This window comes from Plecotus auritus (assembly GCF_963455305.1).
Source record: "Plecotus auritus genome assembly, chromosome: 2".
NCBI lineage: Eukaryota > Metazoa > Chordata > Mammalia > Chiroptera > Vespertilionidae > Plecotus > Plecotus auritus.
This window is the reverse complement of record NC_137771.1, coordinates 26,731,538-26,747,404: the sequence shown is the minus strand read 5'-3', so window position 1 is coordinate 26,747,404 and position 15,867 is coordinate 26,731,538. Positions and strand designations below refer to the sequence as shown.

The following is a 15,867-nucleotide window of genomic DNA, read 5'->3' as shown; positions in this document are numbered from 1 at the left end:
GGGGGAGTGTGTGCTGCAGGGGTGATGCCAAGGCGTGAGCTGCTGACCACCATCTATCTCTCCCCCGCCCCTCTCCGCCCCCTGGCGCCTTCCTCCAGATCCGGTGGGTTATGGAGGGGGTCACATACTGTGACTCAGCCCCTCTTCCATCCCACCCCCGCTGGGGCCCCGAAAGGGAAGGTTTAGAAACTCGGCTGTGGCTCTCCCGTTTCCATAGCAACCGTGTGGTTGTTTTTGCGAATCCACTTCAATCGTCCACACTTTTCACCCCAGATTGTGGCCTGGGGTCTGAGCCTCAGGGCGCGGTGCAGATGGGGTGCAGCCCTCCCCCTTCCTCGCGGCTTCCAGGAAGGTCAGCGCGGGCAGGCGGGGTGCGCTCCTGCTGCAGGGCCTCGCTGGCCACCCGGTCCCCACCTGAAACCGCGCCTGCCACTCCGCCCCAGCGGAGCCAATCACGCCAAATCTGCCCCGGGTGAGGTGGGGCTTATACAAACCGTGTCGCCTCCGAGAGACACCAGTGATACCAGAGCTGGGAGGCAGCTTCAGCGCGGATCTTGGGGAACCTGGCCGCCAACCCACGAGCCAGTCTCGATCCCCGAGTCCAGCTGAGGCTCGGAGCCATCCGGCGACCCGGCGAGCGGCCTCAGGTAACGCGGGCGGGGCTGGGCGGAGGCCCTTGTCCCCTCCCCCTCCTCTCTCCATTCCCAATCCCGTTTCCTGCCCTCTCTGATTCATTTCCCTGACCGCAGGTTCTGCCATAGGCGGCAGCATCTGGAGGTGGGACCCCCACCCAAGTCCAGGCCCCATGGGTCCCAGGAAAGGAAGCAGAACTGCTCCCTTATCCCCAGTTCAGGTAAAAACAACCACTGCTCTGGCTCCCAACACACACACACACACACACACACACACACACACACACACGCACGCACACCTGGGGGTGCAGTGTTGTTGGTACCAGAGGAGGCACCAGTCAACCTCTCTCCTTTGGAGATAGATAGTCCACCCAGTCCCCTGGCAACCTCCCACCTCCATATCACCCAGCCCCACCAGCAGCTCAGCCCCCCTCCCCAAAACACCCAGCCTCCCTCCCCCTTTCTCTTCACAACACTTTCAACAGTGCCTCCTCACCAAGGTCTCAGTGCTAGGCGGAGGCCCCATGTTTGGTCTTTTCATCCTGGTTGGAGGATGAACCAGGGACTCCAAACCCCAGCAGACCACTCCTACCTACCTGTCAGTCACTGCAACCAAGGTCCCAGCCTCCCCGCTTACAGCCGAAGCACCAAGTCATCTCATTCTTCCTCTCAAATATCTGTCTAATTTGTACCCTCTCTGGCCTCCTGGCACCCGGTCACTCCCGCTGAGTCCTATCTTCCTGCTGCTCTGCAGGGACTGTGCCAAAGCTCCATGTGCACTGTGTCGCTCCTTTCCCTAAGGTGACCTGAGCCTGGAGGGCAGGAGAGCTGGTTCAGATCTTGTCTGACTCAGTGCTGTCTGACTTTGGCCAAGTCACTTCGCTCGCTGATCCTTTGTGAAATGGGGAAGGGGTCAGGACCGAGGGTGGACTGAATGAGATGATCTTGAATGGACACCCAACAGTGACACACACTGGTTCTATGGCTGATTAGGAGAAAACAGGACCCTTTCCCTCTATCGCATGGAGGTGTTTTAGAGAGGAGGCCTGCGGGGGGGAGGGGTTAGTCCTCAGTGAAGGGACATTGCTTCTTACCAAGGCCTAGGTCAAGGCGACCCCCTCACCAGGCCTGGGCCCCCTTTCTGCTGTTAGGAGTCCCTCCTAGACCATCAGCCGACATGCATGGACAGCTTCAAGGTAGAGGTGGTCAGCAGGGCCCATCCTTTGTTTATCATCCCCTGCCTCTCATTAACAAGGAGAGAGAGAAGCTGCTGCTTCTATGGCTGCTGCTTGGAGAAGAGCAAATGAAGGCGAGGAAAGAGAGAAAAATCTCCTGACCAGGGAGCTGTTGTCACCATGGCAACCGTCTCAGCACCAGTTTCTCTGAAGCTGGGTGAGGGTGTGGGATTATTGCATCCCTCAGTCCCTCCCACCCTACTGCCACCTTCCCATCTGAAGCCCACAACCCTGAGCTCTGCCTCTGGGCACAGAGAGCCACAGCTTTGTGCATGGCCCTGTGCCAGCTCCTTCGCAGCTGGAGGGCAGCCCGCAAGAGGTAAGCAGAGGAGCCTGCGCACTCAGCAGGGCTACAGCACCAACAGAACGAGCCCCAGTGCATTCTGGCCTTTGCCTTGCTGCTGATGGGCTCTACTTTACCTTGGGTGAACCTTTCCTATCGTCAGGTCTGGCTTCCATCGTCTCTGAAGTTGGTGCAATGGCAGAACACAGATAAAATAGCCTGAGGCCGTTCTTCAGAGGAAGAAGTGGGTTCTGCCCGTCTCATGTAATCCACCAAGGAACATTCACTGAACATCGCTGGGTTCCAGGCACCACCCACTAGGTCTCTGCAGGGTGGTTAGGTGCAGCCACAGAGGCGCAGAGCGAGAATTCCATGTGGGGCAGCTACAAGAGGGCAAACTCAGGAACAAAGAGAAGCTCTGAGCTTCTCCAAAGTGGACTGGGAGGGGGTAATCTCTTTGCCATTGAGCAAAAAGGCCTAGAGAACATTTTTCTGGCCCAGGCAAGGGTTTAATGCAAAGGCCTCTCCTAAATCAGGCTCCATCATAGAATTCCAGAGCACCAGGTGAGGGTCAGAGAGCTCTGAGGTCTATATACTTGTGGGGCTCAACTCCCCAGCCTCACAGGGTCTACTCATGCCCTCATGCTGCCCTCATGCTGCTGATTGTCCACTGTCCCGGTGGGGGGAGGCTGATCATAAGGAAGTGGGCTGCAGCCAGGCTTACAGACGGATTATAGCTGCGTGAGTCCAGGAGAGAAGGATATTAGGGGGGAGGAAAACAGCTAAGCCATAGGTGGGGTAGGTTCTGGCTGTAAGAAGCTTGGTTTGAAAGGAGTATATAGTTGTGAGAGAAGGAGTTGGAGGTGAGGCTAGACAGGTGGGCACCTTGGCACCAGATTCTAGAGGATTCTGGAGTTTGAGGGAACACGTGGGCATGACCTCCTCTAGCCTATATTGCACTTCTGGGCAAAACCAGAGAAGACATTCCCTTGGAGGAGAGGAATCAGAAGAAAGGCACTTCCTCTGAGGCAGTTGAGCCCACAGGCATGGCTTGCCAAGCAGTGCCCCAGCTGGCTCTCAGCCCCCTTGGCTGTGCCCCTGGCCCTGCCTGAGGGGAGAGAAAGGACATAATGAAGTTTCCAGGAGCACTTCAAAAGAAGGAACAATAGCCCAATCAGTGTGGCTCAGTGGTTGAGTATCTACCTATGAACCAGGAGGTTCTGGTTCGATTCCTGGTCAGGGCACATGCCCAGGTTGCGGTCTCAATCCCCAGTGGGGGCTGTGTAGGAGGCAACCAATCAGTGATTCTCTCTTATCATTGATGTTTCTATCTCTTTCTCCCTCTCCCTTCCTGTCTGAAATAAATAAAAACATTTTTTTTTAAAAGAAGGAACAATAAGACTTAGTGGCAAGTTGGACCTAGGGCAAAAGGAGAAGGGAAAACTAAAGGTAACTAAGATGGCATTTCCCCCCTGGGACAAGGGAAGGAAGGAGTGATGGAGAGAGGACAGCCACAGGTTGAAGATGAGTCTGGTTGTAGATGTACTGGGTTAGAGGTGCTGGTGGGCTATTCCAAACGGTGTCAGATACTGTGACCTGGAGCTCAGTAAGATAGTCCCACTGAGGCTAAGAGGAAGATCAGAGCTATGGTTTTCCCCAAAAGGCAGGTAGGAGTGGCGAAGGCTTGTATTGGATAAAAGTAGCCATGATTTGGAGGGAGTGGTTCAGGCAGTAGCATGGATTCAGCTTAGGTGCTCATCTGAGCTCTTCCACTGACCTGCTGTGTAACTCAAGCTCGTTGTCTCCTCTCTCTGGGTTTTCACTAACATAAGGGCATCGATCCTAAAGGGCACTGCCGGTTTTGACCTTCCAATCTAAAAGCAATAGAGGGAATAAGGAGAAAGGAGGTGAAGACATAGTACTTGGTGGGCCTGGGACCAAATGGGGGCCAAGAACAGGCATGGCCCAGGAGACACAGAATTGTGGGAGGGAGGAGACAAGGGGCAGAAGGTGAGAGGCACACAGACACTATGACACACACACAGACAGTGCTCTCTGACAGACTTGCAATCTCATACATTGACATGCTCCCACCCACACCCTGCGCCTGATGCAGACACTCAGACACATTCCACAGAGACAGCGGAAGAGGCTCTGCCTCCCCCATCAGACACTTCCACCTCTGGGTTCTCTAGCTTCCTTGACTATACCCTGAGTCTTCAATGTACTTTGGACTTGAGGAGGGGGCAGCTGGGTTAGGAGCCTACCTCCTTCTGCCCATGGTGTTCCAGAAGTGACCTTGACTCTTGCCCCAGTGCAACTGTTTTGAACCTCGCAGTTCCAGGTTTCTGCAGGTGGCCTGCATCCCATCCATGGCTTCTCCTGAGGGAATACAGGGTTTGGTTTCTCATCCTCTGAGGGTGGTAGGCAGGGGAGGATGTAGCCACCCTGACTGCGCCTTGATCTTCCTCACGGCCCATGGGAGGAATCTGAGGCCCAGAGATATCTTGTAACTAACTGGAGATCAGGCAGCAAAGGAGGGGACATGGAACAGACCAACCTCTGTTGTTTGTGGTGCTCTCAGCAGTAAAGCTTAGAAGCCACACTGGCCTGGGGTGGGCTGTAAAAGGGGCATTCCTCTTTCTGGCCTGAGGGCTTCCTTTTCTAGAGTATCTTCATGGCAGGCTACCCTGCCTTTGGATTCTGGTGCCCTTCCAGACTCCAAGCAGGTCCAAGTCACCTCCCAGGCCATGTCCTGGGAAACTCGAGCTCTGGAGGGACATTCCTCCCATGGAGTTCCGACAGGAGTGTTCCTCCAGGGCCCAGTGCGGCATCACTGTGACCATGCTTCCTGGAGAGGGTTGCACCCTGCTCTGCAAACACTTCTTCTGGCACAGGCTACCCGAGGGGCTGAGGACTGACTCTTCATCTGCCCCAAACTTGCTTCTCAGCAACACCATCTCCATCCACTCAGACCCAAATCTGAACATCTGCCTAAACTCCTCCGAACCCCTCACATCCATTCAGTTACCAAGTCCTGCCAGTGCCCACTCCTGACAGTTCTCAGTCCATCCCCATCTCTTCACATTCCTTACCCTCGTGTTATCATCTCTCATCTGAACTATGCAGCAGGCCCCTCACTGCTCTCCATACCTTCCCTGACCCAGGTCATCTTGCACACTGTAACCAAAGGAAAAATTCTGAATCACATTCCTTCTCCCTGGGTTCCCAGCACTTAGTTCAGGACTTGCCATACTGTAAGCATTCTGTAAGAGTTGTGGGAGGAATGCTATCTTCCTAGCTCTTGCTTTAAAACCCCTCCAGATAAAGGCTGAACTTCTTGACATGGATTGAAGGTCCTTTATAATCAGCTGCTGCCTACCTCTTTGACCTAATTATGAGTTACTGAAAGTTGGCTTGTGTCTCCTTCATCCCCATGACTAGCACAGGGCCTAGCACACAATCAACCTCAATAAATGCTCAGGGAATGAGTGAACTAACTAACTAATGAAAAGCAGAATCTACAGGGTCATCAATGCTATAGCTAGGACTTCTATTTGTACAGAAGAAAGAGGGAGAGAAGCTTCCTGCTGGGATGGCCTGGAAGGCCTTGAAGAAGTTGGGAGGTGGTACCAGGGGGACAGGAGGAGCCTGCCTCCAGTCCCTGGTAGGAGAGGAGCCTGCAGAAGCAGGTAGGGCTGAGTGTGAAAGCTCTGAAAAGCAAGGAGAGAATTAAGACTCTATTCTATGGGTGTGGGGAGCTGTGGAAGGAGAAAACAGGAGAAGAGAGGATGAAGATTGTGGCTGCAGCACCTGTCAGTGAAAGGCTAGAAATCCTGGAAACCTGCACCCAGTTTTTTGGGGGAGGGGCGGTAGGAGCTCCTATGGGAAGGGACGTGGTGAAGGATAGAGCCCAGGTGTAGGAAGATGGGGCTTGTTGAGGGTGGTGGTGAGAGGAGGGATACCCCACCAGCTGTAGAAGGAGGGATCTGGCTGTGGAAATGTGGGTTTGTTATGGGAGGGAGCTGTTGTAGAGACAGGGAACCCTGTTTTACGGGGACTTGGAGGACCACTGCTTGCTCCTGTCCCCCAGGCCCCGCCATGGGGAAGACCAACAGCAAGCTGGCCCCAGAGGTGCTGGAGGACCTGGTTCAGAACACCGAGTTCAGCGAGCAGGAGCTGAAGCAGTGGTACAAAGGCTTCCTGAAGGACTGCCCCAGCGGCATCCTCAACCTAGAGGAGTTCCAGCAGCTCTACATCAAGGTGGGCGGGCCCGGGGGCGTGTGGGGGCGGGGTGGGGCCAGACACCCGGGGGCGGGCAGACGGAGGCCAGGCAGTCGCGGCGCTCCAACTCCCTGCGTTCCCTCCTCAGTTCTTCCCCTACGGCGATGCCTCCAAGTTTGCTCAGCACGCTTTCCGCACCTTCGACAAGAACGGCGACGGCACCATCGACTTTCGGGAGTTCATCTGCGCCCTTTCTGTCACTTCCCGCGGCAGCTTCGAGCAGAAACTCAACTGGGCCTTTGAGATGTACGACCTGGATGGCGACGGGCGCATCACGCGCTTGGAGATGCTGGAGATCATCGAGGTGCGCTGGGGCGGACCTGAGAGTCGGGGGTGTGCTGGGGTGGCGTGCCCCCTGTTTTCGCTGCCAGGCCCTTCTCTGGCACCGCCCTCTCCAGCCAGCTCCTCGGGCCTCAGGAGCGTCCTCGCTGCACCCACCTCTCCCCTCACCCCGCTTCCCAGGCCCCCTAGCATGGGTTGGGGGCGTGGTGTTGGATAGGCCTTGTGCTAAGTCCTTTACCCAACAACCCTAGAGGGTAGGCACTGTCAGAAACCCCATTTTACAGATGAGCAAGTGGTGGTTCATGATTCAAATCCAGGGAGTCTGACTCCAAATCCAGGGAGTCTGACTCCAGAGCCTAAGTTCTTTTAGCTCGTCGTTCTTTCAACGAATGTGTGTTGAATGCCTGTCATGTGCCAGGCGCTGTTCAAAGTTCCTGCTGTCATGGGAAGCAAGGAGACTAGTTAGGAGACTTGGGCAGCAGCCCAGTCAGGATCGGATGGAAGTGACAGCCATGGAGGAACAGTCAGCGGAAGAGGTTGGATATGGGATTTATTAATACTGCAAAATTAGGGCTGACGGGGTTCACTGAAGGATTGGACGTGGGTATGAGAGAAGGAGAGTCAAGAATAGTGTCAAGGTTTTTGAAGAACTAGGAGAATGAATTTGCTATTTCCTGAGACAGGAAATGAATGCCTGGGGAGGAGCAGGTTGAAAGTGAAGAGTTGGGTTTTAGACATGTTAGTGTGAGATGCTCACTAAATATCCAGCCTTAACGATCATACATCACATCACCTTCCAGCATCCTCACCATTTCCCAGTGTTCTCCCTGCCCACTCCCAAACCCCCTTCACGCACCCCCAATCCTCCTGCCCCCTGTTCCTCACCAGGCTATCTACAAGATGGTGGGCACCGTGATCATGATGCGCATGAACCAGGATGGGCTCACGCCCCAGCAGCGTGTGGACAAGATCTTCAAGAAGATGGACCAGGATAAGGATGACCAGATTACTCTGGAGGAGTTCAAGGAGGCAGCCAAGAGTGACCCATCTATTGTGCTGCTGCTGCAGTGTGACATGCAGAAGTAGAGAGCAAAGGCTGGTGAGGGGCAAGGCCCTGGCCAGGTGGAGCATGGCCACCTCCCAACCCCATGATCTCTCTGGCTGGCCCTTCCCTAGGGGGAGAGGTACTCTAGCCTCACTCTCTGGCCCACCCACCCCTCTGCCCAAGCCCTTGGTCCCCTCAATCAAGATCTTTGAGGGACCACTTCACCCTGGAAAAGAGAGATCCTCAGGTATCCTGTGGTCTAGGCCCACCTCCAGTCTTGGCCCAGAACTAACATCCACTGGGCAAAGGGGAGTTAGCTTTTGCCCCTACAGGCAGGGTTCAGGAGGGAGGCTGGGGCTCTGCTTTGAAAGTCCGTTCTTCCTGGGATTATATTTTATAAGATGTGATTCCACACACCCCAGTTCAAGGGCCAAATTGGGTCAGTCGTTTATTAAGGACCCAGATCCCTTAAAGGTGGTCTCTGCCCTGTTCCCTCCACTCTCCCTGGCCCTTTTGGCTCCTGTCTTTGGAGCGTTCATTCAGTCCTTTCTTCAGCTAACAGTTATTGAGCACCTGTTCAATGTCAGGCACCTCCAGGTGCTAAGGATATGGTAGTCTACAAGACATTCTGTGCCCTCCGGAAGCTCACACAGTGAGGCCGACTTCCAGAGGTCAGAGACGTTGAACACAGCTGAGCACAGGGTGGGTAAGGCTGGTTAGTTTGAGAGGAACTATTAAAGCTTTCCACTCCGTTCTATGCAGAGCTGCAGAAAGATAAATGAAGTGTTTGGAAGTTTAGGAACCATGTAAGTGGAAGTTTTAAGAAAAGTTGAAATTTATGCAATACCTATATTTTTAGTACCCTTAAAAGGAGCTAAAGTAATTTTATTAGTTTAGGGTATTAAAACATACTTTATATTACTTGATTTCTTATAAAATAATCAAATGAATACAGAAATGCTCATTTTCATGGGGAAAAAGAGCTGAGAGAAAAAAAGAGGGAAATACCACCAAACTCACCAGAAAACACTTTTTCTTATCAAGCTAAATCCTGACCTGTTGCCATCAGCAGCTTCTTCTGCTTCCTTTTCACTGATCTTTTTCAATTCAGTGAGCAACTCTGTTGTACACTTACTCTGGTCAGGTGCTGTCTTCAGAAACACAAAAACAAGGTTTGCTGAGAGTGAGACTGTGTATTTCCCACATCTTGGTAGTTCCTTTCTGGATTTGGTCTAGTTTCAAGGAAGGGCTTGTTCTTTCACTGCTACAGAAGTAGAAGGAGCTAGAAGAGGCCCACCTGGCCACAGTTTAGGTGCCAGGCTGCATTTATGGACCAAATGCCTGAAAATGTGCTGGGCATGCTCCATTTGAAAAGCGTTTTCTAACCCAAAATCCTAAATCGGGCAGGTAATTCATCATCTTCCAAGTGCACTGGCTTTGCTTTCCAATGTCTGCGTTCCGATTTTGGATCCATGAGCTATACAGCTGCATGCTTTGACTGCTAGAAAATTCATCTCGCTTCTTTAAATCTTTCACTTTACTTTCTCCTATACTTGTGATCAGAAATTAGCCTTCATGTGCAGTGACAGTTGATTTCCTCTTGAACTGCTGGTGAAAACAGTCTAGTATACAGGTGCTATCAGCCCAGGGTGGGAGCAGGGAATGGTTGCTGAGTTGGGGGTGCAGACTGTATCTGCAGGGAAGCAATGAAGCTTGTCTTTTACTTCTGAGTGTTCACCTGTCCTCTCTCTCTGCAGGAGGAAGCTCTTGGGGATGTGGACCTTTGGTCCAAAACTCTGCTGGACCTTCCTACTTGCTGCTCTTGGAGGTAGCAAGGCCACTGGGTTGCCACCTGTTTCTATCCTGCCTATGACCTGCCTATTACCAAGGCTAGGGAATTTACATCCTCAGGCAGTAACCAGTAGGCTTTTATCCAGTAATGCCTCAAAGGATGTTCCATTGCTCTTAGGAGCTGGCCATTAGGTGTATCTTGTGCTGTCCGTCAGCACCCCATATACTCAATAGCCTGGCTCAGCTGACACTTCCAATGGAAGGCTTTTTACAAAGTGGGGTTCCCATCCTCCCAAAATTGAATCTAACGCAACTCCCAATCACACAGAACTTCATGGCATTCAAAGGCTTGCCATCTACCCCATCTTATTCTACGCTCACAGCCTAAATGGGGATTTCATTTCCCATTTCCTTTCTCCAGACTTGGAGACCAAGGCACAGAGAAGGGGAGTCTCTTGGGCAAATGCACAGAGTCAGGAGGTGGCACAGTGCCAAGACTTGAACCCAAGACTCCAAGCAGTTTCTTCCCTTCAGAGTCTCTCACCTTCTCATTTATTTGACTCTGAGTTGTACAGAGGTTGACTGTGGGGCAAGCTAAGTTAGTTTGGTCTTTTACAAGCTTCCTGCTAAGAGGTTCCTGAAGCTGTGGTCTTCCAAAAAGAAACAGGAGCTTGGTTGAAGTCCCCACATTTTCGAGCATCTTGTTTTCTGTTCTGGGCAGCTCTGCTAACAAATCAATGCTGTCCTAGGAGGCCTCTGACTCAGAACCCTGGAAGCATCTTGCACTGTCTCTAGCATCAACTTCCTCCCTAAGAGAACTGTTTTTGTTTTTTTTCCCAGCTGGTAGGCAAGTCCTACCTGTGAGGGCATGTTTGATCACTCCAAGCTTTTGGACACATATCCCTGGCTGATATTTGCTGGTGAGGCCAAAGACCCAGCAGTGTTGAATACATAATGCCAGTCCAGGGACCGGGATCACCATCTTGCTAATGGGAGGAGCCACAGACAGGCCAGGCCTTGCTCCCACATGCTCCTGATGTCCCAAGGACACTGCTTGGGAGCTCCTGTGGTAGAGCACTGGCCCTGCTGTGAGAAGAGAGGCAGTCCTCCCATCTCTGCCCCAGCTGAGAGGGACTTGTCACAGAGCACAAGGTTAGCAGAGATTGAAGTATGACTCACATAGACTCAAAAATATACAGTTACAACGTTGATATATCCAGACTCTCCTTTGAAGTTCTGTATCTTCTTGCAGCAACTCTGAATTGCACGATTCCAAATCTACTAACTGTATTCTGTCCTCATTCAATCTTTGGTCCAATTGATGAGCTCCTTCCTATCTCTAAAAATCATCAACAAGGGCTACTTCAGATGGCCACTCCAATCCTTTGAGCTATAGTCAGGGTTACATAACCTACCTTAAATCAAAAATTAAGGAAAAGAAAGACATAAGCAAAGGCACTTTATCTTTTTCCTGACAATGGCAGAGTCCCTAGAGGTAGAAATGCATTTTGCTAGAGAGAGAGAGAGAGGAAGAGAGAGAGAGAGAGAGAGGAGGGGAGGGGAGAATACCTGGGGTTTCTAGGCAAGGTAGTAAGCTGACACTGTAAATTTTTATGCAAAAATTTACTAAAGCAGCAAATATTTCCTGAAGACCCACCCTGGGTGAGGCTTTGTGCTGACTTTAGAGATCACTGTGGGGGCAAGAATATATTTTCTACATATTTTATTCATCAGTTTTGAAAAAAATTCAAATCCTGCAATTGAAAAGTCTCAGAAAAATATGGGATTTTTCTCTCTGAGATTTTCAGGGTTTTCTTGTCCCTTTGCCAGAGTGTGGGGGCAGGACCAGGCCTCCCAGGGTATCTGGCCCTTCCTGCTTGGTGGAGGCTCTGGGAGTGTTGAGGCCTGGGGCAGGAGGGGGGATGGGTGGCACAGGGGTGCTCCCAACTCATTCACCACTCTGACCCTGTCCCCTATGGATGTGCTGCTCCTGGCTGTGCCCACAGTGACTGTCCTCACTGTTCAACCCTGTGCTGTGGTGTGTGTGTGTGTTTTCACTGACAGTGAATAAAAGGTGTGACTGTGTCAAGGGTTCCTGCTCTTCTCTAAGCTGGGATAGCACTGGGGTGAGGAAAGGGGGAGCTCACACCGTGGGAATACCCCAGCAACTCCTCAGGACTGAGGTCCTTATTCTAGCAAGGACCCTGGTTACATGAAACAGAGACCCACTTGACAGTTCAAAGAAAGGAGTGAGCAGATTACAAGGGACCCTACAGATGGAAAATCAAGAATGACCGGGCCTTCATGAACAGAACTAAGAATGGGCCTTTCTCTTTCCTCTGGGCCTCACAGGCTATTATCCCCTTGGCAATATTTGCATCTTTTTCTTGGTTTCTCTCCAGACTTCCTGCGTTTCCCTACACAAAGTGGCTGCAACCTAACTCTGTATCAAGACTCACCAGCGATGACAATGCCCCTCTGTGTCTCTTAGTTCTAGTTCTCAAGCAAAAGAATCTGATTGGTTCAGTTTAGCTTTTGGTGGGACCCCTTGGTCCAATCATCTATGGCCAGACCAGGTGCTGATATGTGGGGTCTTCAGACAGAGCAGTTCCCCCAGAAGGAAGCTAGTGGCAACAGATAATGGGGCTTAGCTTCTCCCTCTGCCCAGTGGAAGGCATCATTAAAGCCCAAATGAGCAGATAGTGGGCACTGGGAAGAGAGGCCAAGAGCCAGGATTACAATGGTCCATGTGGTGCACTATGTACTAATTAGGAAGAGGGATCCCCTCTGAGTGGAAGCATCCCTATAAGTATGCAGCCAGCCCATGGTGGCACCTTCGGGCTAATCAGGAAAATATACCCCTTCTTCTGAACAAACACAGCCTTGTCATGCCATATGTACAGTTGACAAGTGGAGTGTGGGCAGAGGTTGAGTAGAGCATAACTTGTTTGTCATACCATTCACAGGAGCCCCACCCAGAGCCCTGAGACCCCCTACCCCGACCCAGATATGGTAAGGATTGGGAATGGGAGTTGGTGGTGAAGTGTTCCCCTCAGAAGACCCCTCAATAGTCAGAGAGGCACTGTTCCCTGCCTGGGGTTGGGGACAGTGGCAGCTGCTGGTGCCTGCTTCCTTCTGAAACGCTCAATTGCTTTTACAAGGGCTTTCTCAAGGACGCTTGGAGGGGGCCAGCTGCCTTGGCAGGAAGCAATTAGGACGGAGGAAGGAGGCTGACCTGGCCTCAGGGCAACCGTGAACCTAAGGAGGTGACTCAGAAGTCTGAGAGCTGGGGCTGCCATTCCTGGTTGAAGCCACACTGGGGGGATGGGGAGGCCTGCCTCCTTCCTGTCTTGGAGTGCATAGGCCCTGGATTACCATCTCCTTAAAACTTCCCCTAAACCCTCATCATCTCTAGCCCAGGTGAGTCCACCTCCTGCTCTCAGGCTTGCTCTCTGCACCATCTACCTGCCCCAAAGAAACCAGAGTGATCTCCCTAAAGCACACATCTGACCATGTCAACTCTTCAGAAGTCTCCCCCCTGCCCTCAGTATCAACCTCCCGCAAGGCCCTGCATGATCTTTCACCTGCTGACTTCAAAAGCCTGTTCTTCCTCCCTCTCCCCCTCCTGCACCCTGCATTTGAGGCACCCTGAATTGCCCCCCATTTCCCTAAGGGATCGCTTAGGCTTCTGCGCCTGTACACAAGCCATTGTCCCTCTCCCGTCTCAATGCTCTCCTCTGGGAAGCCTTCCCAAACCTCAAACAGCTGGCCCCTCACGTGTACACAGTTCATCATGCGATTCCCTGTCAGCTGTGTTAGTTGAGGCTTTGGGTTGCAAATGAACAAAATCAAAGAAGCTCAAGCAAAAAGAGAGGCTTAGTGGCTCATGTAATTGGGAAGTGCAGGCTCTGCTGGGTCCAGAAGCTCAGCATTGTACCTTCTCTCCCACCCCGCTTCTGCTTTTTTCTCTCTGTGACCTCATTGTCCTCTCCAGCTGGGCATCCCCCATGATCTTTCACCTGCCTCAGAGAAAGGAGGGTTCCCAGATCACATTGCCGCAGAGAAGAAAGAGCCAAATCTCCAAGCACCCATATATAAGAGTATGGCAGAGTGACCCAGCTGGGCCACATGCTCATCCTTGGTTCAATCACTGTGTCCAAGAAAATAGGGCTCTACAGTTGGTCAGGCCCGGGCCACATGCCTATTCCTATGACCAGGGAGGCAGGGAGGCAGGGCCAGTTACTAGAAGAAGAAGGTGGGAAAGGTTGAAAAAAAAAAAAAATAGCGCCCAACTGGTGTGGCTCAGCAATTGAGCATCCACCCAGGAACCAAGATGTCACCTGTTCAATTCCTGGTCAGGGCACATGCCTGGGTTGTGGGCTTGATCCCCAGTAGGGGACGTGCAGGAAGCAGCAGAATGTCTCTATCTCTCCATCCCTCTCCCTTTCTCTCTCTCTCTAAAAATCAATAAAAACATATTTAAAAGAAAACACAAATCAATAGCCACCAACTTTTTAGGGAGGCATTTGTTGAAGTGATGTGGAGAATATGGACATTTAGAGATGGGCACCTTAGCCAGAGCCTCAACTGGGACTTGAGAAACTGCCAGGACCAGAGGTGGCTCCCTCTCAGGGCAGCATGGTTCCTCTTTTGTAGGGTCTCACTCCCTTCTACACATCTTCTTCCGTCTTTATCTGCTGACCATCTTCTTCCGTCTTTATCTGCTGACCGCTCATTCTGCTCACAGCTCATTAAGGCTCATCCAGGTCCCTTGGAAGCCAACTGCATTTCACAGCATCCTCAGCTTCCACACTTGACTTTCCAGTCCCTGTTTCCCAATTCCAAATTCTTGAAAAAGAAAAATCTGGCCCAGATCAACTTTTCAACCCAGGCCACACAGGTCAAAGTTCACTGGACAGCATGGGGATGGCTCACCTTTGGGTCAGGTGCTCACTCCCACCCAAGTAACCACCTGTATGATCTCCTAAGTGAATTCCTCCTCCTCCTCCTCCTCCTCCTCCTCCTCCTCCTCCTCCTCCTCCTCCTTCATGAGGCACTTGAGAATAACTGACCCCTTCCTAGAGTTTCATTATTTATTGTTGTGTAACAAGCCACCCCAAAACTTAGTGCTTAAAACAACAACAATTTATTTTTTTTATGACTCTGTGGGCTCAACTGGGAGGTTTTCCTGCTTCGTGGCTGGGGCCACTATCCGGCAGCATCCCACTGGAGCTGAGCTGGAGCTAAAACAGCTCACATGGCCCACTCATATGTCTGGCAATTGATGCTGACAGTCGGGGGAAACTGCTGTTTCCTCGCCATGTGGACTTTCCCGCAGGACAGTCCAGACTTCTATACCTAGTAGCTGGCTCCTAAGAGGGCAAAAATGGAATCTGCAAGGCCTCTGAAGGCTTAAGCTTGGAAACTGTATAACACCACGTCTACAGCATAATATCAGTCAAGGCAAGACCCCGGGTCAACTCAGATTCAACCCCACCTCTGGATGGGAGAAATGTCAAAGTCACATTGCCAAAGGGCAGGCAGGATGGGAGAGACTTTGGCCTCATCTCCAGAAACAATCTACCAAGCCTTGAGTAGGGCAAGTGAAAACATACCTCCCTAACCCTAAAACTTTGTATTGTTATTATTTCCCCTTTCTTCCCACACAAAGTTTGGTTAGTTCCTCCCAGGATGGCAGAGTCTGTCCAGGTCCCTCCATTCTGTACCCCGTCCCAGGCAGACGCCCTCCAGGCCAAGCCAGTATTTTTTCCTGCTGCTTCCACCCACTTGTGCACACTTCTAGGCTCGCCATGAAACTCCAGAATGGTGGTTCTGGAGTCTTTGATTCCAACGCTCATCTTCCACCCACCCTCCATCCAGCCACTTCATAGCCCTTAACTAATCAACCCAAGCTTGGTAGGTGGGGTCTGGGAGTGCGCGCCCCCTGCTGGCTATTGAGGGCCCAGCAAGAACTCGGGTCTTGAGAGAGAATCCCTGGGAGTCTCTCAGATCTGGGCCCCCCGCAGGCAGAGAGCCTGGTCCCGACCCGGACAAGGGCCCTTCTTCCCTGGTGGGGAAGAGCTGCCGGGCTGGGTCTGCCACTGTGCTCCCGGCTAGAAGCGGGCTCCCGCTGGTAGACGGAGCTGTCCATCCACTACCTCCCCCCTCTCCGCGGAATGGACTAGGGATCGAGGGAAGGGGTCGCCGCTTAGAGGGCCCCCGGGGTCCTTGCAACGGAGGGGGAGACAAGGTTAGCTTGGGGGCGGGGGACAGCAAGCTTTTCATTTTTTCTTTGGGATTCATCATCCTGGGAAA

At 52.1% G+C, this 15,867-nt stretch overlaps 1 protein-coding gene across 1 annotated transcript; it reads left to right on the top strand.

Moving 5' to 3' along the window:
* Positions 1-355: 355 nt before the first annotated feature.
* Positions 356-11,637, top strand: HPCAL4 (hippocalcin like 4). Its single transcript, XM_080654444.1, has 4 exons — positions 356-647; positions 6,244-6,413; positions 6,523-6,738; positions 7,605-11,637. Exons 2-4 carry the CDS (start codon positions 6,252-6,254, stop codon positions 7,800-7,802), a joined length of 576 nt encoding a protein of 191 aa, XP_080510570.1. The 5' UTR covers positions 356-647; positions 6,244-6,251; the 3' UTR covers positions 7,803-11,637.
* The last annotated feature ends 4,230 nt before the right edge of the window (positions 11,638-15,867 follow it).

Excerpts from the sequence above, each read along its gene's own strand:
- HPCAL4 (XM_080654444.1), top strand. The coding sequence starts at position 6,252 with ATGGGGAAGACCAACAGCAAGCTGGCCCCAGAGGTGCTGGAGGACCTG. Across the intron at positions 6,414-6,522 it reads TCCAGCAGCTCTACATCAAG|TTCTTCCCCTACGGCGATGC; the intron begins GTGGGCGGGCCC and ends TTCCCTCCTCAG. Across the intron at positions 6,739-7,604 it reads AGATGCTGGAGATCATCGAG|GCTATCTACAAGATGGTGGG; the intron begins GTGCGCTGGGGC and ends GTTCCTCACCAG.